The following is a 22931-nucleotide window of genomic DNA, read 5'->3' as shown; positions in this document are numbered from 1 at the left end:
TTTAATAGAATAATGATTTTCGCTGCGGCAAAAGAAATTTGGGATAACTTGGAAGTTACTTATGAAGGAACTTCGCAAGTCAATGAATAAAAAATTTATATTCTTACTCATGAATATGAAATGTTTAATATGAATGATGATGAATCTATTTCTAGTATGCACACTCGTTTTACTAACATTATAAACAGCTTGACAGCTCTTGGCAAAATTTATTCTAAGGTAGAGATAGTAAGAAAAATTCTCAACTCTCTACCAAAACGCTGGGAATCAAAAGTGACAGCGATTCTTGAAGCTAGAGACCTCAAGAAACTCGAAGTGAATGAACTCATCGGGTCACTTATCACCCATGAGTATACATTGAAAAGAGAAGAAGAAGAAGGAAAACCAAATAAGAGCTTGGCACTTAAAGCTGTTCCCCATGAAAGTGAAAGTGATGAAGATGAGAAAAATGACGACAAAGATGAAGAAGTTGCGATGATAATAAGAAGAATTCAGAGATTCTTAAAGAAAAATAAAACTCCTCCGAGGAAATCCTTCAAAAAGTTTTCCAAAAAAGATTCAGGTAAAAATGACACTTTAATTTGTTATAAATGCAATAAGCCTGGTCATATCAATTCAGATTGTCCTCTGCTAAATAAAGATCGAAACAAGGGCAAGAAAGCAATGAAAGCTACATGAGATGATGATTCAAGTAGTTCAGATAGTGAAGCAAGCAATGAAGAATCAACAAATCTTTGTCTTATGGCTAAAGATGACATTGAGGTAACAAATTTTGATAATATTGAAGATCTTTCATATGAAGAATTGCAAAATGTTTTAAAAGAGGTATATGAGGAATTTGAAAAATTGGGTATTAAGTATACTGCTTTGTAAAAGAAAAATTCTTATTTAAAAAACGAAATTGATATTTTAAGAAAAGAAAGTATCATTTTAAAAGATGAAAATCTTGAATTGAATAAGAAGAAAACTGATTTAGAAAATATTGTTGAAAACTTTACGAATAAAAAAAATTTTTTGAAAAACTTCTTGGTAGTCAAAGATGTGTTTTTGACAAGGCAGGTTTGGGATATATGCCAAAACAAAAATACAAACCTTATAAAATTTTTTTTGATAATCCTTCTATATCAAAGACCAATATTCAAAATTCTTTTCATAAAAATAATTTTTTCAAAAAGAGATATTATTATAATCATTCAAGTTCTTCATATATGTCACATGCTATTTACAATTTTTGTAATAGAAATGGTCATAATTATCATGCTTGTCTTATTAGAAGAAATCATACAATGACTATTAAGGTCATATGGGTACTTAAAAATCTTGTTTTTTCTAATACTAATAAATAAAGGACCCAAAAAACTTGGGTACCAAGAAAAATCATTTTAATTGTTCTTATAGGTATGCATAAAGTTATCCACAAGCAAAAACAAATAGTTTTTAGATAGTGGATGTTCAAGACACATGACGAGAGACAAGACTAAGTTCTTTGATCTTAGATCTAAAGAAGAAGGACACGTGACATTTGGAGACAACTCGAAATGGAAGATCGTGGGAATAGGTAAAATTGGTAATGAATCTTCTCTCATAATTGAAAATGTTCTACTTGTTGAAGGTCTAAAACATAATCTTTTGAGCATAAATCAATTATGTGATAAAGGATTTACAGTTACTTTCAAAATGGATAAGTGCATTATTTTGAATGATCATGATTGTAATATTTGTTTTATTGCTTTTAGAAGTAACAATGTTTATACAATCGATTTTGAAGAAATTAGCTCACAAGATGCTATTTACTTTTCAACTCAAAATGAAACTAGTTGGCTATGGCATAGAAGATTAGGTCATGCCAACATGGAACTTATTTCTAAACTTTCAAAAAATGATCTTGTGAGAGGTTTACCAAAAATAAATTTTCTTAAAGACAAAATTTGTGATGCATGCCAATTTGGTAAACAAGCAAAAACTTCTTTTAAAACCAAAAAATATATTTCCACTGCTAGATCATTGCAACTGATACACATGGATCTTTTTGGACCAAATAGAGTTGCAAGTCTAGGAGGAAAATATTATGCTTTTGTTATTGTTGATGATTTCTCTAGATATACTTGGGTCATCTTTCTTGTTTATAAAGATGAGGCACATAATGCCTTTACCAAGTTATGCAAGAGAATTCAAAATGAAAAGGGATATACTATTTCAAGTATCCGAAGTGATAGGGGAAAATAGTTTGTTAATAAAAATATTGAAACATTTTGTTATGAAAATAGTTTTGTGTATAATTTTTCTGCTCCTCGAACTCCTCAACAAAATAGGGTAGTAGAGAGGAAAAATAGATCTCTTTAAGAGATGGCAAGAACAATGCTCAATGAGAACAACTTGCCTAGTTATTTTTGAGCCGAAGCGGTAAGTACTGCATGTTATGTTATAAATAAAGTTATGTTAAGGTCTAAGTTAGATAAAACCCCCTATGAGCTTTGGAATGAGAAAAAGTCCAACATTGGTTACTTTCATGTATTTGGATGCAAATGTTTTATTTTGAATGACAGAGATAATTTAGGTAAGTTTGATGCAAAATCTGATGAATGTATCTTTCTCGGGTATTCTACTAATAGTAAAACTTATAGAGTATTCAATAAAAAGACTTTGACTGTACAAGAATCTATGCATGTAGTATTTGATGAATCTAATTCTCCACTCTCCAAGAAATCTATTGATGAAGAAACAGGAGGTATAAATGGCACGGAAAGTCCCGATCTCAACAAAGAGAACACAATAGAGGAAGTTCAACATGGAGCCATCAGGAAAGATCATCAAAATTTAATACAAGATGCAACCAAACAGTGGAAATTTGTGAAAGATCATCCAGTAGAACAAATTTTGGGAGAACCTTCACGAGGTGTAAGTACTCGATCATCTCTAAGAAATATTTGCAATCATACTGCTTTCCTATCTCAGATTGAACCCAAAAATATTGATGAATCACTTATTGATGAATCTTAGATTCTAGCTATGCAAGAAGAGTTGAATCAATTTGAAAGAAAAGAAATTTGGACACTTATTCCTAGACCCAAAAATCATATTATTATTGGAACAAAATGGGTTTTTAGAAACAAGAAAGATGAGTCCGGAATCATTACTAGAAATAAGGCTCGACTTGTAGCCCAAGGTTTTAATTAAGAAGAAAGAATCGATTATGATGAGACATATGCACCAGTCGCAAGATTAGAAGCTATTCGAATGCTACTTGCATATGCTTGTTATAAAGATTTCAAACTTTTTCAAATGGATATTAAAAGTGCTTTCTTAAATGGTTTTATAAATGAAGAGGTATATGTTGAGCAACCTCCAGGTTTTGAAAATCATATTTCCCCAAATCATGTTTTCAAACTCACAAAAGCACTATATGGACTCAAACAAGCTCCTAGAGCTTGGTACGAGAGACTCAGTGGTTTCTTGATTGAAAAAGGTTTTTTAAGAGGAAAAATCGACACAACTCTTTTCATTAAATATGAAAATGATGATATTCTTTTTATTCATATTTATGTTGATGATATAATATTCGGTGCTACTAATGAAAATATGTGTCAAGTTTTTGCTAAGACTATGCAGGAAGAATTTGAGATGAGCATGATGAGAGAACTTACATTCCTTCTCGGATTGCAAATTAAGCAAGTAAAAAGTGGGACATTCATCAATCAATCAAAATATATTAAGGAATTACTGAAAAAGTTTGGGATGGAAGGTGCTAAGGAAATTGGAACACCAATGAGCCCATCAACTAAACTTGATAAAGATGAATCCGGTAAGCCAGTTGACTCGAAGATATATCGAGGTATGATTGGTAGCTTATTATATTTAACAGCCAGTAGACCAGATATTATGTTTAGTGTGTGCTTATGTGCACGCTTTCAATCATCTCCAAAAGAATCACATTTAATTGCAGTTAAGCGCATTCTTAGATATCTTAGTGGTACAATTACCCTAGGGTTATGGTACCCTAAGCACACATCTTTCGATCTAATCAGTTACACAGATGAAGATTATGCTGGCTGTAAAATAGATCGAAAAAACACTAGTAGAGCATGTCATTTCTTAGGTCATGCACTAGTTTCCTGGTTTAGTAAAAAACAAAATTTTGTTGCACTATCTACTGCTGAGGCAGAATATGTTGCTACGGGTAGTTGTTGTGCTCAAATTCTCTACATGAAGCAACAACTCGAAGATTTTAAACTCATGTATAATCACATTCCAATCAAATGTGATAATACAAGTGCTATAAATCTTTCAAAGAACCCAATACAACATTCTAGAACTAAGCATATTGAAATAAGATATCATTTTCTTCGAGATCATGTGCAGAAAGGCGATATAGTACTAGAGTTCACAAACACACACGATCAGTTAGCAGATATTTTCACAAAACCTTTACCAGAAGATAGATTATGTATGATCAGAAGAGAAATATGTATGATACATGCTATGAATATCTCTTAAAAGATAGACCAGAGTCAATAAAAATAAAGAGAGATTTTTTTACATAAACTTGAGATTCTTAGCCTCATGTTTGAGACGCTCATTCTCTTCATACAATATCATATCATTCTTATTCATGGGAACTGGCAAGCGGAATGAAGAATCTAATAAAAATTTCAACTGTTTATTCTTCTTTCGAATGATTCATTCCCTTGTGTGAGACTGTTGAACAATTTGTTGAAGTACAACAATTTGTTCTTTAAGCTTTTCAACTTCATGATTTCTGACTTGTAGCTACTGAGAAAAAGCACAAATAGAGGAAGAGTAGCGAGTCCCAAGACTCACCAAGTCGTAGATAGCATCGGAATCTGACTTATTAGCCAAATTATTATTTTCTTGCTGCAACATGACACCAATGGCAGCTGCAGAAAGGACAGGAGGTTGAGATGCAGAATGCCTCATGGATGGATCTAGAGAAATGTTAGAAGAATGAGCCATTGAGAAAAGAATTGAAGGCTTAAAGCGAGAATGTTGAAAGAATGTAGATGAGTTATAGAGATGAGAAGAAAACTTGATGCGAATTGGATGAACTTTAAGACCGATTTTATAGAGATAGCATAAAGAACAAGATAAGCTATCATCAAGTCAAAGAGCAATGTGATTTTTTTTACCGATCGGTGAAAATGACATTTTTTTTAGAAACTCGGAGCCTTCAATCTCGTTTGTCAACAATATCAGGCGATCTTTTCAAATCTCCAACCACACTTGTCGGGTCACGGACGGATCCATCTTTTCAACTATCTACAGTTTCTACTAACGCACCGTTTTCTTCCGTCCATTTACTTGTTGCGAATCCTTTTTAATGATACCAAAAGGGGGAGAAGTGTTAGATTAGAACATTAACATTGTTTGAATTGCTAAACTTGTTATATATGCTTGGAATTATATTTATACTTTTGCTTGAAAAATTAACGCACATTTTCAGGGGGAGTTTAAGTATTAATACAGGCTTCAGGTTCTATCAAGTATTTGTCATCATCAAAAAGGGAGAGATTGTTGAATCTAAGGTTTCAAGATTTGTGTAATTATATATCTACACATGGATTTTGATGATAACAAATGAATTCAAAAAATAAATGAGTCTCAAGCTCAAGTTGTCTACACAATGGAGTCAAGCACATAAAGGAAACAAGCATGAGTAAGAAGGGAACAAGTTCACCTTAAAGTCATAGAGTAATGTTGTAAATCTCTTAAAAATTTGAAATTAGGATTAAGACTCAAAATTAATATTTTATCATAAAGCATTAAAATACATTTTCCACATGTGCATGAATATTTTGAAAATTAAATTTGAAAATTTTGAAAGATGATTGATAGTCATCTTTCACATGTGCATGCCTTGATTAAAGGGTTGAACTTTAAAAATATTAAAGATGATTGATTGTCATCTTTCACATGTGCATGTTTTATTTGAATATTTTCAAAAGTGATTGATGTTTTTTTCGACTTATGCAAAAGGTAGATGATTTTGTTTGAAAAATTTGAAAAGTAAAGTGTGCTCCTTTTGTTATATGCAAAAAGTAAAAGATTATGTTTGAATTTTTTGAAAAGTAAAGTGTGCTCATTTTGTCATATGCCAAAAGTAAAAGATTAGGTTTGAAGTATTTGAAAAAATGAATGATGTTGTCTCTTGACAATTGAAAAAGAAGAACCTTTTATTTGAATTTTTTGAAAAAGTGAATGATATTGTCTTTGACATGTGAATCTTTTTAAATTTGAATATGAAGTCTCATATGCCTATAAATAGATCATTTGAGAGCTTCACATTTATAACATCCAAAGCATACAACATTCATTCAAAGCTTTCATTCTCTCTTCTCTAAGCATTGAGCCTTAATCCTTGTTCATTTTGAGAGAAATATAGTTTGCGCTGTATTATTCTTATTTCACTCATTGATGAGTGTTTTCTGATAACCTACCCACTATCAGCTCTTGTATCAGTAAAAGGGTGTGTATAACCCTTGTGAGTGTAGAAAATGTTCTATACAAGGAATAGTTGAATCACCACGTGTAAGGTGATTGCAAGTGTAGATGGTGTTCTACACGGATCCTTTGTAGCGGTGTTGTTCAAATGTGTAATAGGTTTCTATCTCCACCTGAAGGAGGTTGAATAGTGAATTTGGGGATCCTCAAGGGGTAGCTTGAGGCGAGGACGTAGGCAGTGGGGCCAAACCTTGTTAACATACTGAGTTTGCTTCTCTCTTACACTTATTCTTTATATTTATTACTGTTTCATTTTTTGTTTATATTTTATATTGTATATTTGATTTATAATTGTTATTTTTTTTAATACGACTCAATTCACTTCCCCTCTTGTGTTAGTCATCTGGGCAACAGAAATAATTAGAGAAGAAATTTCAGCAAACACCTAATTAAATTCATTAAGCCGCGTACCTTGAAGAGAATTTTCAACTCTCACAGCTCTCTCATGGCGTCGGGAGGAAGAAAAAGGGGAAGAGAGAAACAGGAAAAAGAGAGAGAGGAAACAACCAGAGAAGAAAAATAGACCGATAATCGGGGAAGAAAAACAACCAGAGAAGAGAAATAGGAAATTTTTCTCTTACTTTATTTGGCGATTCACTCTGCAATCGATGGTGCTTGAAGTGTGAGGGAGGAAGCAAACCGTTTACCCTAGCGAGAGGGAAGAACACGCCGGATGGAAGGGGAGGAAACATGAGCCAAATACACGATGCGGATGTATAGTAGATCAACAAAGATGGGGAATTCCTGTACAGACCGGAAACATAGATCGCAAAATGGGAATCGGGATGTGGGGTGTTTTATTGCAAAACCCTAAATAAATCCCTAAATTATAGGGAAAACTTCCATATGCAGACCCGGATGGGGATGCTATAAGCTTCATATACCATTACCGAAACCCTCTCCCTCCCTCTCCTACCCTTTTCCTCTCTATAGTTTCTTACCACAATCTTAGCCATTTAAAACGAATTAAATCAGCCAATTCACTTCTTGACTTTTTATCTCTCATATGCAAGATGGTTACTACTGTTTTGGTTTTTATATCTTGCGATTTTGGCCCCAAATTAATCCATGTTTTGTTTTAGGTTTTGGATTTTGAAGCAGATGACTATTTCTGAGTTCTCAAAGAAGCTTCAAGAAGAATAGCTGTGGTTTTGGCAGCAATATAGAGGAAAATGGCATTTGGGCTTCTGCAAGGACTCTTTATTGGAAAAAGAAGAAGATGAATTTGAAACTTGATTACAGAAGAAACCTTGCAACTTCGGGCGGTGTATATAAGAATTTCGGCAACATAAAATAGTTGAAGAGATTTCAACTGAAGTGGAAGTTACAAGGAAGGGGGGGGTGTGGACGGACCAAGGTAGGGGGTGGGGGGAAACAAATATGGGTAGTAACTACCCTCTCAATCTCCTTCCAAGTTTATTTCAAGTTTTTTAATTTTTTTTATCATTTTTTAAGTATCTTTTTAACATTCTTAATTATTAAAAAAATTAAAAAAATATATAACTTTATTAATATTTATTTTTTTAATCATTAAATAAAATAAAAAATAAAAAAAATAAATAGAAGAAAAATAATAAATAAATAGTAATAAAGTATTAAACTTATCATTACCCAACAAATATACAGCAGAGAGAGAAAAGAATACTGAGAACGTGAGGGATTTTGCTTTTGATATACTGTGATGCAGTGTAAGACTTTACTAAGAGCATTCACATTGGCTTCATCAAAGTTATCTTCAAAATTTGATGAAAAGTACAAGTTTTTCATAAATCTAAAACCTTCCTATCCATAATCCCACATTGGATTAGCTATTGAATTCATCAAAATAATAATATAATATTATTTTTTTAATAATAATATTTTTTTTTTCATTTTTAGCAATTAAACTAACTATAGGTACATTAATAATTTAATTTTATACTTGGGGCTCACCATAAATCCAAAACTGAAATGAAACTAAGGTTGCAGGGGAAAAAAATGAGAGAGGAAAAATAAAGTACAACAGTTGGGAATTAAAATGTAGTAAAATAATTGGTTGATGAGTGTATAGTAACCCTTCAAATTTGAAGGAAACTATAGATTTACTGTAACTCAAAACTTCCCATTTCTCATTTGATGAATCCAATGCAGCTTTGATTTATACATATTCATCATTTTATACATTTGGTTTGGCTTTTGATGAAGCCAATGCCAATGCTCTAGAGGGTGTATGAACCGCAACTGGAATTTCCCTTCCAAAGAGGAACTCATCCGTAATATAATAATAACTGATTAAAAAAAATTAATTATTTAGGTATCAACAATATTCAGCATTAGTTTTAGACATTATCTTATGTTTTTGTCAAGTTTGATTGGTCGGAGTTTCGTCGGTGTTTAATGCAAGCACAAAAATGTCTTTATCTTGTTTTTGGCTCGTGTGGTTGGCTATCAAACTTAATGGTAAGCAAAAGATTATCTCCTTTGTGTCCCTAAACAGTACACATGCAGACTGCAGAGGGATGTGTACACAGCCATCAACGATAAGGAAATGACTTAAATAGCATTAAAAATCTTCGGAAAATGATATTATTACTACTCAACTACAACTTATCTATAATTTTTTTTGTATTTGATTTTTTTTTAATTTTTTATTTTACTTAATGATTAAGGAAGTGAGTATTAATAAAATTATATTTTTTTTAAATTTTTTCTTAATGATTAAGGATGTTAAAAAAATACTTAAAAGAAAATGAAATAAAAATAAAAAAATTTGAAATGCACATGAGGGGTAAATGGGTTGTAATGTGGTTGGTGGTGTATCATTGTCCAAAATCTTCTCCTTTCACGTCCCATCAGCTTCTCTTAAAAGTCATTGTCTCCAAGCATACTGTCCGAGAAAAAAGGAATGGAGAATGCTACACATCATCCTACGTCACACATTTTATATATTAAAATATTATTTTTTTATTTTTTATTTCATTTTATTTTTATTAAACTAATTGAATTATTCTATTTATCATCCATACACTATATATTTATTATAGAAAAAATGAAAAAAAAATTAAAATAAGTGTGGTGTGTGAAATGTGAGGATGACAAGGAAAATGATAGTGATTCCGCTGGGGGATCCCGTTAATTTGTCCTGCTCATTTTTTTTTTTTTTTTCGAAATTTTTTTTTACAGAAAAATTAAGAAAATGTTGTTTAATTATATTGTGAATTTTATTCATTTCTTCAAAATATTTAAAAGTGTTAAAAAAATATTTAAAAATGTTTTTTTTCATATTATTTTTTTAATACTTTTAAATATTTTTAAAAAAAATAATAAAATTCACAATATAATTAAATATAATTTTCTTAATCTTTCTGTTAAAAAAAAAAAAAAAAAAAAAAAGTTCAGCGCGACAAGTTAAGGGATCCCCCAGCGGGATCCCCAGCATTGTCCCCGAGAAAAAATGGCATCCTTGATCGACGTCGGGCTCAGAAAGTAATTACCACCGTCCTCGTGGTGTGAAATTTCAATTTACTTTTTAGCTCAAGTCCCTCGGGCGCCAGGTTGATATTTGTTAAATGGACGGTGAGAAGAGATTGATTTAGAAAAATGATAAATACACGTCACATTTTATAAATTATTATGTATGTATCATTTCTCATAGATTTAATTAGTAGCTTTGATGATATTGCAACCATATATAGATGGATAACATTGGAGTTGAACTCCCATCATTCCAATAGATTTCCAGCTATTCAGTGTACTTGTACGTAGGATTTCTCCTTCCAACCCCCCCACGGGGAGCGACACCCTTAATTTCCTTGCTTTGCTCGGAGTTTGGTTGCTCTGTTTTCTTCTCAAGTTTTACGCATGAGGCTAGATTTTGAGTTCTTTGGTATTTTTTTAAGAAAAATTCTACTCATAAGCCCATACACCACACACCATCCATTTTTTTAAATTTTTTTATTTTTTTATTTTATTAAATGTTTAGTATATGAATAATGAATAGAGAAATTGAATTAGTTTAAAAAGAATAAATCTAAAAAAAAATGTAAAAAAATTTAAAAAAATAATAAATATATGGTGTGTGGTGTATGAGGCTTATGAGTAGCAATGCTCTTTTTTTAATTGCTTCAATTGAATTTGAATAGTTTGGTGTTCATTTTTTTCTCTAGTGTTGAAAGCTAATATTTTTTATTCATACAAATGTTTCGATTATGGGAGATACGGAAGATCAGGATCAGGAATATCGGAGTCATTTTCTATGTTATTTCTTTAATTTCTATGCCTGCAGAAGATCAGGACAGTAAAATAGTACTAGATTGCCCACCTCAGTATTAAATTGTTCTATATATACATATATATATCATCATGTTTTCTACGAATAATTGGTCTTCATCCTGATCTAATTAATTTTCTGGGCTAGGTGGATAGCGCGCAGGTACCGCATCTTTCTCCAATGTTCTATTTAATTTTCTCGCCTTCATATATGTACGTAGAACACGTATGCAGCATGCTGATCTTCCCCAAAATGTTTTCCTTGAAGCCCTTTATTTTTGTTTTCTCTCTTTTGTTTTAATTTGTATCTCTGTTATCGAACTCTTTTATGCACATAGACGTGAACTTAATCAGGGTGGTGTTTGACTAATTTTCTTGGGGGCGGGGGTACTTCGTTTATTGCAGTGGTGGAGCTTGCCTGTACGTACGCTATGGGGAAGGTTCAGAAAAACCCGATGAGGTCCGATACAGAAGCATTCCTATTGGGTCGACGCGTACATATAATTACTTTGACTGAATATTTCATTGTGGCTTCGTTCATCGAATTTCTCCTTTATCCTTTTCTGAGAAGAACACTTCTAAGGGTGACTGATGAAGACTTACTTCCACGGCAGTCTGTTGTCCAATACGTAAAAGGGTAAATATTACTAAATCATTTTATAAAAAAATTATAGAATACAAATTTTAATTAAAATGTGCATAAAATCATGTATGTTGATCAAGAGTGAATTAGAGCAATATGAATTTGCATGTGTGCCCTTAATTCCCTATGGATTTCTTACAACATTAATCAAAAAGGGAGGAAGTAATTAGGAACAATGGGTTTCAGTACCTTCCGAGAATCTTGTACTGCTACTAAAGCCAGTGGGTATCAGTAACTTCCCAAACTTTTACTTTGCAGGCTTGCCTACTCGCTGCTCATGCTTGCTATTTTAGCAAAGATCGCGTTTATCTTACTGGATTCATTGGAATTTTTCAATAAGAGGTAAATATTACTCTTCACTCTTATAATGATGTTTCTATATCTGCTAGTTGAATTATGAAAATGTTATCTGTCTCTTTTTGATTGCATTTTTTTAATTATATATTTAAATTGAAAATAAACAATTGGTACAGATTTTTCATTCAATATACTTCGTTAGGAATGAAAGGTATATAGAAAAGAGGAATGTTACACATCATCCCATACCACACACTTTATATATTAAAATATTATTTTTTATTATTTTTTTATTTTTTTATTTCATTTTATTCTTATTAAATTAATTGAATTATTCTATTTTCCATCCACACACTACATATTTATTATAGAAAAAATGAAAAAAAATTAAAATAAATGTGATGTGTGAAGTGTGAGGATGATAAGAATAATTTTTCTATAGAAAAAGTGTGCACAGAAGACTTGCATATTTTATTCTCGTCGACTTTTCTGAGTAGTGACGTGACTACACATTCATCAAGTTGGAGAAGATGTAAGTTTAATTATTTACTATATTTTTAAAAAAATTCAATTTAATACCTCCGATACTATTTAATAATATGTAATTTATTATTTTTATCATTTTATTTAAATATATATTTACACATAAATATGTGTATTTAAATAGAATATTAAAAATGATAAATCATATATTGGTGTATAGTGTGAATATAATAAGTAGTATTTTTCATTTAATTAATAAGATAAAATATAAAATCAGAGTTAGAATTCAAAATCTCTTAGCTTAGAATCTCTATTTTGATATTACGTAAAATTATTATTTATTTAAAAATTCTAAACTTTGAAAAATAGATAAATTTAATTATTTATTATATATCAAGTATATGTGTAACATAGACTTCATCTAAATTGGCTTACATTAATAGAGAAGAATTTTCCTTACGAAGGTGTGGTTATAAAGTTCAAATGAGATATTTTATTAAAAATTAAATAAAATATTATTATAATATAATTTTATAATATTAATTTTATTTAAAAATTAAAAAAAATTATTTATTATATTTTATTTAAAAATTTTAAAAAATTATAATAATAGATAATTTATTTGCAAGTATTTTTACTGGCTTACATTATCAGTTGTGTATAGTCTCCTTCCTGAGCAGCGAAAGGACATAATCCTGAGATGGGATTTGTGGATATTCGTGATAGGCTTTTCCTTATATCTTCCGACGCTTATCGTCATCCACAGTATTGTTTATTATCTCCATCGATACCTTTCCAAGAGTGGTGAGAGTCCAAAGTCTGTGAACATGCAGAACATTCTCGGGCATTCTGCAGTTGAGTCCTTTTGTATCCCCTATCTTTGTAGTTTTATTCTTTTTTCGCTAGCTACAATGTAAATTCTGAATGATTTTTCATGTTTTGAAGGGCGTTGGTTTGATGTTCGTTATGGAGGTAGGGCTACAAACCCCCCTTTGATAAGTTTGGAATTAATGTTGTTACATTACAACCCCCTTTTGATAAGGCGGATTAATGGTAGTACAATCCTTCTAATCCAGGACCAGTTTGAAATACAAGCACTACAAGAGAATCATTTTGTTTCTAAATTTTCTATTTATGTTTAAATTTTCGTCCCTAAAGAGTATTAGAGACGAAAAATTTATATCTATTTATATCTCATTTTTCTGCTGTATACATTTTTTTTTTCTTCTCTTAACAGGAACGTTTTATAAGTCAACGGAAACAAACAATTAACATCGGACTTATCATTTACAATAAAAATATTCTAAAATATGCTTGGTAATATTCTAACATTTATATAAATAAATAAGTTGATAACATTTTCCCTAACTCCAGAGAAATTAGTATAGTTATCCTACTTAGAAGAAAATTGTTTATTTATTTAAATTGCCCTGTATCTTTGATTTAGTATTGTGTTTTGTAAATGGAGTAATTATTAAGTAGTTCCAGGGTACGGAGATGTAGTTCATAGGATGCCATGTCATTAAAAATGGTGTGTTGTGATACGTTGATAGTGCTATGACCATAATTTTTCCCGCACCAACTTCTATTTTACCAGGGGTTGCAGAATAGTTCTAATGCTTCTTGCAAACTGTTGGACATTAAGCAACTGTATGAGAATTCTTGGAAAGATTGAACTAGCCTTCGATTCTCTTCTTTATAATCGCCAACCCATGTTGATCATGCAGGTGCCACAGGCATGGACGGAGGATCCTGATTGGCAGCAGGAGAAGAAGATTGACCCAAAGCGGTCGAGCCATAAAAGATGGTTTCCCAGCAAATGGAAGGCAGATTATCAGTACAAGGACCCGTTGGAAAGTGTGAAGATTATTGACCAGTTTGTCATTGCAAGAGAGAATAGGCCAGCAGCTAGTACCAGCAAAATAGAAGAACCAACCTCATAGTTATGGTACAATTACTTGTTCTGACTATAAATGATGTCACGTCGATCAGCTCAATACTTATACAGAGCTTTCATGCAAACCCAGCCATGCAACTTAATCGCACTTTTATTTCACCTTTGGTCCTTGTTATCTCAAAGTTATCTTGTTCTACATGTTGTCAACTAGGAGTATGATCGAGTCTAATAACTCTTCATGTTCTGTTATAAAGAGCTTCAATCTCTAGTGACATATTTTGTATTGGTGTGGCTCCAACTTCCACCTTTGTTTCCGAATTGGTGAGATGCCAATCTCTTTAAGCATTAGTCAGATTCTAGCGTGAGATCATATAGTATGTACTTGAAGCGGTAGTCCTATCTATTTCCATGGCATGCTATCTCAAGCTGAAGCGATGGGATTCAGAAATGATTAGAACAAGGGATTGAACCCCTAAAGTGAACTGTAAAAATATAGTTCATGTGAGGAGTCCGTGGCATTGCCCAATGAGATTATATCACTGTGGATAGCAGCTATGTTTTGCTGAAGGAATTAACTCTGTTTTTTGGACAATATATAATGAAAAATGCTTTAAGCACAAAGCGATTCCATAAAAGTATAACCACAAACAGACCTAACTGGATATGGTACGTTACGTTAGCCCTATATCAAGGTGAACAAAAATAAAACCCAGCTCTTTTTGGGATAAGAATCTGGTATACCATATTGCAACAATGGCACCAAAAAAATTCACATTTCCCTAGCTAGTTTTGAAAGTTGAATTGGTACATATAAATATCACCATCGAGTGCAAGATCAAGATCAAATCTCCACCATCTTTTGAGAACTGTCATAGCCAAAAAGGTTGTCTTCTGAGGGTAACCCTAAGATGGGAAAATATAAAAAATTAAAAAAGAAAAAGAGAAAACAATAGAGGATGTGTGCCTAAGGTAAAAGCCCATTTGCAACACCTACAACGGAATTGTGAGGTCTGTTGTGAGGTAGGGATGGAATGGCAAAAAGGTAGATTGCAATTACAAGAGAACATGTATGTTTCCTGTTGAAATGGCTTTGTTATTCAGGAGATACAGTTTTACCTAAAAGCATTTGATTTTGGGGCACAACATCATAAACCCATTAAATGTTTAGCTCAAAACAGCAAGATTTTTCTCCCCTTAGTCCATTAGATAAAATATTATTAATGATTTCCAGTAGGCTTAACAGTAACTGAGAACTTGCTGGTCGAAATTATATAGTGATTCTGAAAGCTAAAAAGAATTGTCTCAGTAGTCAACATGGTAGTGATACAATAGATGTAACTTCAATAACCAAAGAGGATACCAGGAGCCATTCAGAAGAAGCTTTCTCGTACATGGAAATCAAAAATGCAATCTGATATAACTTTTTGATGGAATAACTTAGGTTATCAAGCTAATTGAAAAAGGTTGAAGGCAATAAAACATTATGAAAGTCGTTTAAATGATGCAGTACAGGATATCTATTCTGAACAAGTAAAAAAAAAAACTGAAACATAACCTCTTCAAAAACAATCATCTGTGGATTTTAAGATGACTTCATAAGATGATCAAGCGGACAATCTGCCCCAAAAACCGAAATGACTTTGTTGCTTCTTTTAAGCATTTGTTTTTCTCATCACGACTCCAGTGCTGCATTGAAGAATTTCAAACATCAACCAAAAAATAAAGAAATCCACCTACTTAAAGCTAATGCAAATTAATTTGGCATGACAAGCATTGGAATTAACCTCTCCAAGCATGTTCAGCTTCTCACGGACGCCACTCATCAACCCTGCCATATCCCCCTCCCATTTGTAAAACTCCATCTCCCTTCCTTCCAAGAGCTTCTTAGAAACCTAATAACCAATCAGTAAAATATATTTATATTCATGACCATGAGATATGTATCTTAATGCAAAGTTTAAATTAACGCTATCCACCAAACATTCAGTGAAAAGAAATACACATCAACTAAAAGTTAAGCAATTGCACAAGAGTCAACAAAGGACTTCTTTAAAATGTGGGATAAAGGAAACATTTGTATCAACGCCAGACAAATGAAAGAGCTCAACCCCGTCCAAAGCCTATAATTATTTTCAACACCTTCATTTGCTTATTTTTTGAGTTCCGAAGACAATCAAAATCCAGTAACCTATTAAGAGACCATGTCATCCACAAATTCGATCACATTTACCTGTATTCGTTTTTTTTTTTTTTTGGTTCATTTTTCTCCTCATAAATTGTTTAATGATCTCCAGGAAGTAACCATATTCCTCCACTGAAAAAATGCGAAGCCTGCAACATATATATAGGTCCAACGTAAAGATTCACAGATTCATTCTTCAATATTCAGAAGTTTTTTGTTCTATCACACCATAGGTAGCATTTCGCAATCAATGTTGGTTGATTTAATATGGTTTTCCAATTTTTTTTTCTTTGCTTAATCCAGTTAGAGCAGGTAGCTTTCTCATCCAGTTAGAGCAGGTAGCTTTCTCATCCAATTTCAATTTTTTGCACAATATATCTTAAAGTCAGCACATATTTCTAATGGAATTTTCTGCACGTGACATTCTGATTTGCTCATGAGGATCCCACAGAGCAGGGAAAAAACACCAAGGAAGAGAGAATAGGCCTCCCCACCCTGCGAAAAGAAATAGATGCTACTTTCATTGTCTTTCATACAGAGGTAGGCATAGCCTGCTTAACTGAATATTAGGATATGATTTTAGGATGTACAGATACAAAGACTACTCAGAAAAGCAATTAAAAAGGTTCAGTCTTGTATGAGAATCCGAGTCGAAAGTGATGGCATAAGGTTCAGAATCCGAAGTGCACAAGTGTCAGTACATAGTTGTATTCTATACAGGAACATCCCCAAATATTCCCGAAACTAGAAGTATAATTAAGAACATAAATTCACACGTACCTGCCTTGCTATCACCTGACCTCCTGCAATATGTGAAAAATATATGTTGTAGAAATGGCAAAGGAACAACGGGGCACTCTTCTCCGCAAGTTCGTTTAAATACTTGGCATAAGAAACTCCCGGATTGCTAGGTTCAGGAATCACAAAACCCTGTAATCTAATCCACTCTAGATCTTTTGCAAGACCTTCTGATCGTTCCAATCCAGTTTTTCTGAAATAGGCGTCTGTAATCAAATCAAGCATTAGATTCTCAAGAGATTTAAGAACCACCTATGCTTATGTTGTTGCGTCATTAAACGCCTAGGGATTCGATACGGAAATGCAGTAGAGAAACAGAACATAATCCCCGTTTTAGTCACATTCACAAGGGTTTGACGAATTCCCATTACGTTTACCCACAGGGCAAAATACCTTCTGAATAGGATTACTCATATAAGCCTCAAAAAGCTAGATTGCTCTGCTTTGCCAAGGAAGCATATGATAACCCATAACCCTCCAGGATAATAACAAGCAAACCTTACATCATAATTGGCTAAACAACTAGCATTGCAAGTTCAAAATAAAAGGACTCACAGGCAACGTCACTGGATTCGTCGACGATGCGCTCCACAGTGTCGAAGACGAGCTTGCTATCAACTAAATACTTGAGGTACCCGTCCAAGGTTGGCTCCCATGTCGCTCCACCAACACCACCATCATCATCATCTGATGCCAAATTACCCTCTCGTTCTTTACCGTCTTCACTAGATGAATCTTGGTCATCGTCATCGTTGCTGCCCTTGTTAACCCTTCGGAGTCTCATGGCAACGAACCTCATCTCTTCGGTGATGCCTTTACTCTCTCCTGGGTACAGCCTCCTGTATCTCTTCCTCCTCCTTTTCACCGGTGGAGCACTAGTCGTTGAAATCGCCGGAGAGGGAGAATAAGATGACGAAATGGACGAGGAATCAGAGCAACACAAAATTAGGGCTCTTCCGGTACCCATCCTCTTCTTGTTCTGCCCGTACATCGAATTCGCTGCAACTCTCGATGAATTCAACGGCGGTGGAGATGGTATTTGTCGTAGAGGAAGAAGAAGAACTTGTCGTATGACTGTCTCCATCAACCACATCGTTCTGGAGGTAAGCGGGAAAATGGTAGTCCGAATTCCGCTGACAGTGCCTGCCCGCCCGCAGTCTCAGGGCAAAACGCTAACGTCTATCGGAGTCGACGTGAATTTTACTCCGATTTCGAGCTTCACTTGTGTTCTGTCGTGGACTACTCTAGTTTGGTGTTTGAGTTGGGCTGTGCAACTTGAAATGGTGTTTTATACGAGGTTTATGCCCAGATAACATAATTCTAGGAAAACTCAAAATATAATGTTTTTTTTTAAATTATTTTATAACTCTATTAACAATACTACTAGTTTTCAAAATTTTGTTTAAGAATAGAAAAAATAATAATATTTTATTAAAATATTGAATTATTAATGCTAAGATGTGCAAGTTGAGCAAACTCCACTTTTACTCTACTTTTTTTTAAAGTAGAGTTTACTATAAAAAAAAATAAAAAAATTTAATTAATTAATTTTATTTAAATCTCATATTTCTCTTACATTTTGCAAATGGCTAGCAAAACTTATATATAACATTACTCAATTCTAAACTGTTAACTAATGTAATAAAATTTTATTTGACCGATATATTAGGCATTAATTGCTCATGGGTTGCATTTTATTTTTATAGTCCTATTGGTACCGATAGCAAAACCAATGAGTACATTTTTGTTTTTTATTTTATTTTTCTTTTCTTTTATCTATTTTTTGAAAATCTTTAAATAGTTATTTAAAAAAATACACAAATTCATTAATAATCATTTTCTTAATCATCAAAAATATTAAAAAAAAAGAAAAAAAAGAAGAAAAAACCCCAATCGGTCAAACTATCAAACCATCTGTCGGGAGATTGCCAACCATCTCTCCTTTCTAACAAAACAAAAATTTATTCGATATAATGGATAGCTACTGTATTCACAAAGAATCTCATGCAGGCCAGACCAAATCCACAAGTCCTGCTGTACTGACAAGTACATACAACATGAATTCCAATGGAGGATTGTATCTAACTTGCAAGAGGTGAGGGACATAGAGCATATAGTGATATTGAGCAGCCAACACTCAAATAGCAATGAAACTTACAGACTAAAAGACACTCATAAGTCATACCCAACTAAAAAACCCCTGCGATTATTTGGGCCTTTTGACTATTTTTTCTTCCTCTTTTTTTTGGTTTTCTTTTTAAATGACATGTTTATCAACGTCATACTTACAACAAGTTCACCAAATCCAGGATATGCAGACTCAATGGTTACTACTTCCATTTGGAAAGCCCTTCCCCCATAACCTTCAACAATTGGAGTTACCTTGGTCTGCAAAACAGTCACCAACTACCTCTTAAATTTACAGTGAAAGACACAAGGGAATAATACAATAATATAACTGGCAGTGGACTACCTCACAGAAACTGAGAACATCAAGCATCCCTTTCTTATGAAGGTGTCGAAAGAAGTCATTAAGCTCTATTAATCTAGGAGACCCACTTACTAGCTCCCCTATCTAAGAAACAATACAAGCTAAATGCTATTAATATCAATTCAGATCAACTTCAAGTACAAAAAAGGTTTGTCTCTGAAGACGATATACTAACAGTGGGGGCAGGGCGAAACACGAGGCCCATTCGCCAAGGCATGTCTGCTAGTTTGCTGCCAAAATGTGGGCAGCTATAGAACACCTGAAATCTGGGTAAAACATTGGTGTCATATAGAAATAATAATTTAAAGATGATAGAAGGATCTGCAATGTGCAAAAAATATTGATTGAAAGCATACCACTCCAATGGTGTTATTCACAAGGTTATCAACATTCTCTGCCTTGGCTTTATACAGCATCTGCTTGACAACCAACCCTCCCATGCTGCATACAGGAGAAACTCAATACACTAGAAAATAGATTATACACAAATACACACACGACATGTAATATATAGAAAGTTTCTGTGAAGTGGAAGTAAAATCAAAACCATGCTCTCTCTAGAAGAGTTAGAACTTCCAGAAGTGTGACAGGATTAGTTCATTTTCCATCTTCTACTAGTTCCACGTAAACTTTGGATAATGAGAAGGTTTTAAGTGAAAGTTGAAATTTGAAATTTGAATAAAATATTGTTAGAATATTAGTTTTTAATATTATTATTGTTTTGGGATTTGAAAAGTTGAATTGTTTATTATATTTTGTATGTGAATTTGAAAATGTTATAATGATGAGATGAGAAGAGATGAGATGAAACTATTTCACTATCCAAACGGGGCCTACTTATAGAATGACTTATCAGTGATTAAGTACACCAAATCCACTTGTTTGGGACATAAATCAACAGGAAACTTGAGGATGAAAATAAAACTAAGATGCTCATATGAAAGCGAGATCAATTTTAGATGTGAAACTTCCCTAAAATATGTTGTGTTACTGCATCAAAAGAAGGGGAAACAGAGAGAACTTTCAAGCTAGATGATCTTCTGTGCATGCACGTGTGTGCACCTTTCATAATGTGCATCTAATTGCAGGAAGTTAGCAACCTTAGCTCCTGAAAAAGCTTTTCAATTTTCATCATGTAAATAAGAACCCACAGTTAAAATTATGAACATGCAACGAATCACAAGGCAAGAAAGACTCCCGAATCAAATAATCATGTCACACATCAACACCAATCAAAGTGAAGAAAATGTCAAGACCATATATTAAGACCAAGCAAACAAAAGAATGTGAACTGGCTGGATTGAACCCATACTCTCCTTAATAAAAAAATAACAAAAACCTGGGAGTCACAAACACAACGGGTCGATTCCCCATGCCTGCAGCGACAAGCTTTTCAAATAGCATGGAGCTAACTTCTACACGCTTACAACGGAAGCAGATAAAAACAACCATTAGTAGGAAGTAAATTACATATATGTCAACAGCAAAATAGCAGTGGGAAGTTCTGAAAACCCGCTCCTTCTTCTTTAATTGTGAGATTCGTTCTACATGCCGTACCTCAATGACGTGTTTTAAAAGATATCCAGCGAATTTCAAAACAAGATGGATATTTTAAAGCTTACGATATTTTAAATATTTTGGAAATATTGATATATGATATTTCCAGTATTATTAGATAAGCTTGTTTTTAAAGTAACACAATTATAATATTTTGATGAGCTCTAAAAATATTATAATTGTGGGTAATTATTTAAATTAAATATTTTTAGTCATTTAAAAATATTACGAGATTTAACTTTACGTTGAAAACTCTCAATTAATTTAAATAATTTTATTCTCTTTGAGTAATTAACGAGACTTCATCATTTTAAATAATGATAAATTAATATTATTTTATAAACTTTAGTTTATAAAATAATATTCTATCTTAATTCCTCTCAGTGATTTATTTTAAATAAAACACTTACGTGTTTTCAAATCAGTTTTTAAACTCACCGTTAGATCATTTTGAAATTTCCAAAACGAATTACTTGAATTAAATACCCAAACCCCTCTCTTTTCCTCATTACTTTTCTCTTTTCTTTCTCTCTCCTCTCTCTCCCCTTGATTCCGACGTGCCTAGCCCCTCTATCACCGTAGCCTTCATCTCCTTCCAGCCGACGCCACCACCAGCCACCATGCTCCACCTCCACCACCGGCAACCTCCTTTCCCGCCAGCAAGCTTCTCCTCCCACCAGTGCACACCACGGCACACTCTCTCTTTTCTCATAGCATCTTTAGCCAAAATGTGTAAAAACCCATCCCTCTCCTCCATGCCGCCATACACAGCAGCCATGGCCTCACCGCTGGTCACCAGCTGACCCTCATCCTCCGGCCAACATTCCCTTCCACCGGTAAGCTCTCACGTGCTCTCTCCCTCTTCCTAGAGCAACTTGGCCAAAATGGGTTTCACACCCATTTCCTCCTCCTAGAGTTGCCATACACAGCCAAAATAGCCAACGAACACCACCAACGGCTTCACCACCTCATGGGCTTCCTATCCATAGTCTCCTTTCCCCTTACCTCTCTCTTTCTTCGATGGGTCTGTACACCCACACACACTCAATTGTACCACCGTGCACCGCCATGCATGGCTATCCACGACATCTCACCACCACCATCATGTTTCTCTCACCACCACGACCTTACCCAACCATTTTCATGTCCAACTGAGCTACACAACCCTCACTCTCCCCCACTCTCTCACGGCTTATCCTCTACTTCAAGGCCCAATCCGCCACCACAACTCCACCACACCTCTCTCAAGCTCTTCCATGCCTAGCCATGTTGTCTAGCCTATCCCCACCTCCCTCACTCACTCTCTTTCCTTCGGATGCACTGTTCACGACATGATGCCGCTGTGCTCCGCCACCTCAGACTACCACAAGGCCACCTTGAGCCTTTCCAAGACCACGCCTAGCTATTCCCAAACTCAAACCGCCACTTTACGTGGTGGACAGCCACTGTAGGCAGTGTTAACCGCCACGTACAACTCCTCTAACGTCTTGATCGTGACGGACAGCAAGCAATGCATGGGTTATCCCATTGACGATATAACCCTCTATCTCTCATTATTTATGTTAATATTAGTTTGTTGGTTAGAATGTAGACTGTGTAGTTAGTAATTGTGAAGTGAAGTGTAGTTGTGAAGTGTTGGGTTTGACTATGTAATGTGTTATGAAGTATGGGTGTGAAGTGTGCCGTAGTTGTGACACGACATACTATTGTGAAAGGAGTACACATGGCGTGTGCTCCGTGTCATGTAGCGATGCACCGTGTGATGTGCGTCGTGATAACAAGTGATATAGCGAAGGGAGTACGCATGGTGCGTACTCCA

General features: G+C 33.8%; 1 protein-coding gene, 1 long non-coding RNA gene and 1 pseudogene across 5 annotated transcripts; all 3 read right to left on the bottom strand.

Moving 5' to 3' along the window:
• Positions 1-15381: 15381 nt before the first annotated feature.
• LOC122299311 (probable inactive heme oxygenase 2, chloroplastic) lies at positions 15382-18339 on the bottom strand. Of its 3 annotated transcripts, none has more exons than XM_043109498.1 (4): positions 17620-18339; positions 17047-17270; positions 15869-15976; positions 15382-15770 (listed from the first exon to the last, which is right to left on the bottom strand). In XM_043109498.1, exons 1-4 carry the CDS (start codon positions 18155-18157, stop codon positions 15678-15680), a joined length of 963 nt encoding a protein of 320 aa, XP_042965432.1. In that variant the 5' UTR covers positions 18158-18339; the 3' UTR covers positions 15382-15677. The 3 variants fall into 3 exon arrangements, 2 of the variants coding, with proteins under 2 accessions (XP_042965432.1, XP_042965433.1); XM_043109499.1 differs by having other exon boundaries at positions 17051-17270; XR_006239648.1 differs by lacking the exon at positions 15382-15770 and adding an exon at positions 16315-16415 and having other exon boundaries at positions 15892-15976.
• A 592-nt stretch (positions 18340-18931) lies between these two features.
• On the bottom strand, positions 18932-20655 carry LOC122299314. 2 transcript variants are annotated; one of them, XR_006239651.1, is made up of 4 exons: positions 20618-20655; positions 19912-19996; positions 19538-19814; positions 18932-19452 (listed from the first exon to the last, which is right to left on the bottom strand). It is a non-coding gene; the product is annotated as an uncharacterized LOC122299314 (long non-coding RNA). The 2 variants fall into 2 exon arrangements; XR_006239650.1 differs by lacking the exon at positions 20618-20655 and having other exon boundaries at positions 19912-20170.
• Positions 18934-19019, bottom strand: LOC122300006 (annotated as a pseudogene).
• Positions 20656-22931: the final 2276 nt, after the last annotated feature.

Source organism: Carya illinoinensis, chromosome 16 (genome assembly GCF_018687715.1).
Source record: "Carya illinoinensis cultivar Pawnee chromosome 16, C.illinoinensisPawnee_v1, whole genome shotgun sequence".
Lineage (NCBI taxonomy): Eukaryota > Viridiplantae > Streptophyta > Magnoliopsida > Fagales > Juglandaceae > Carya > Carya illinoinensis.
This window is presented reverse-complemented; position numbering and strand designations above follow the sequence as displayed.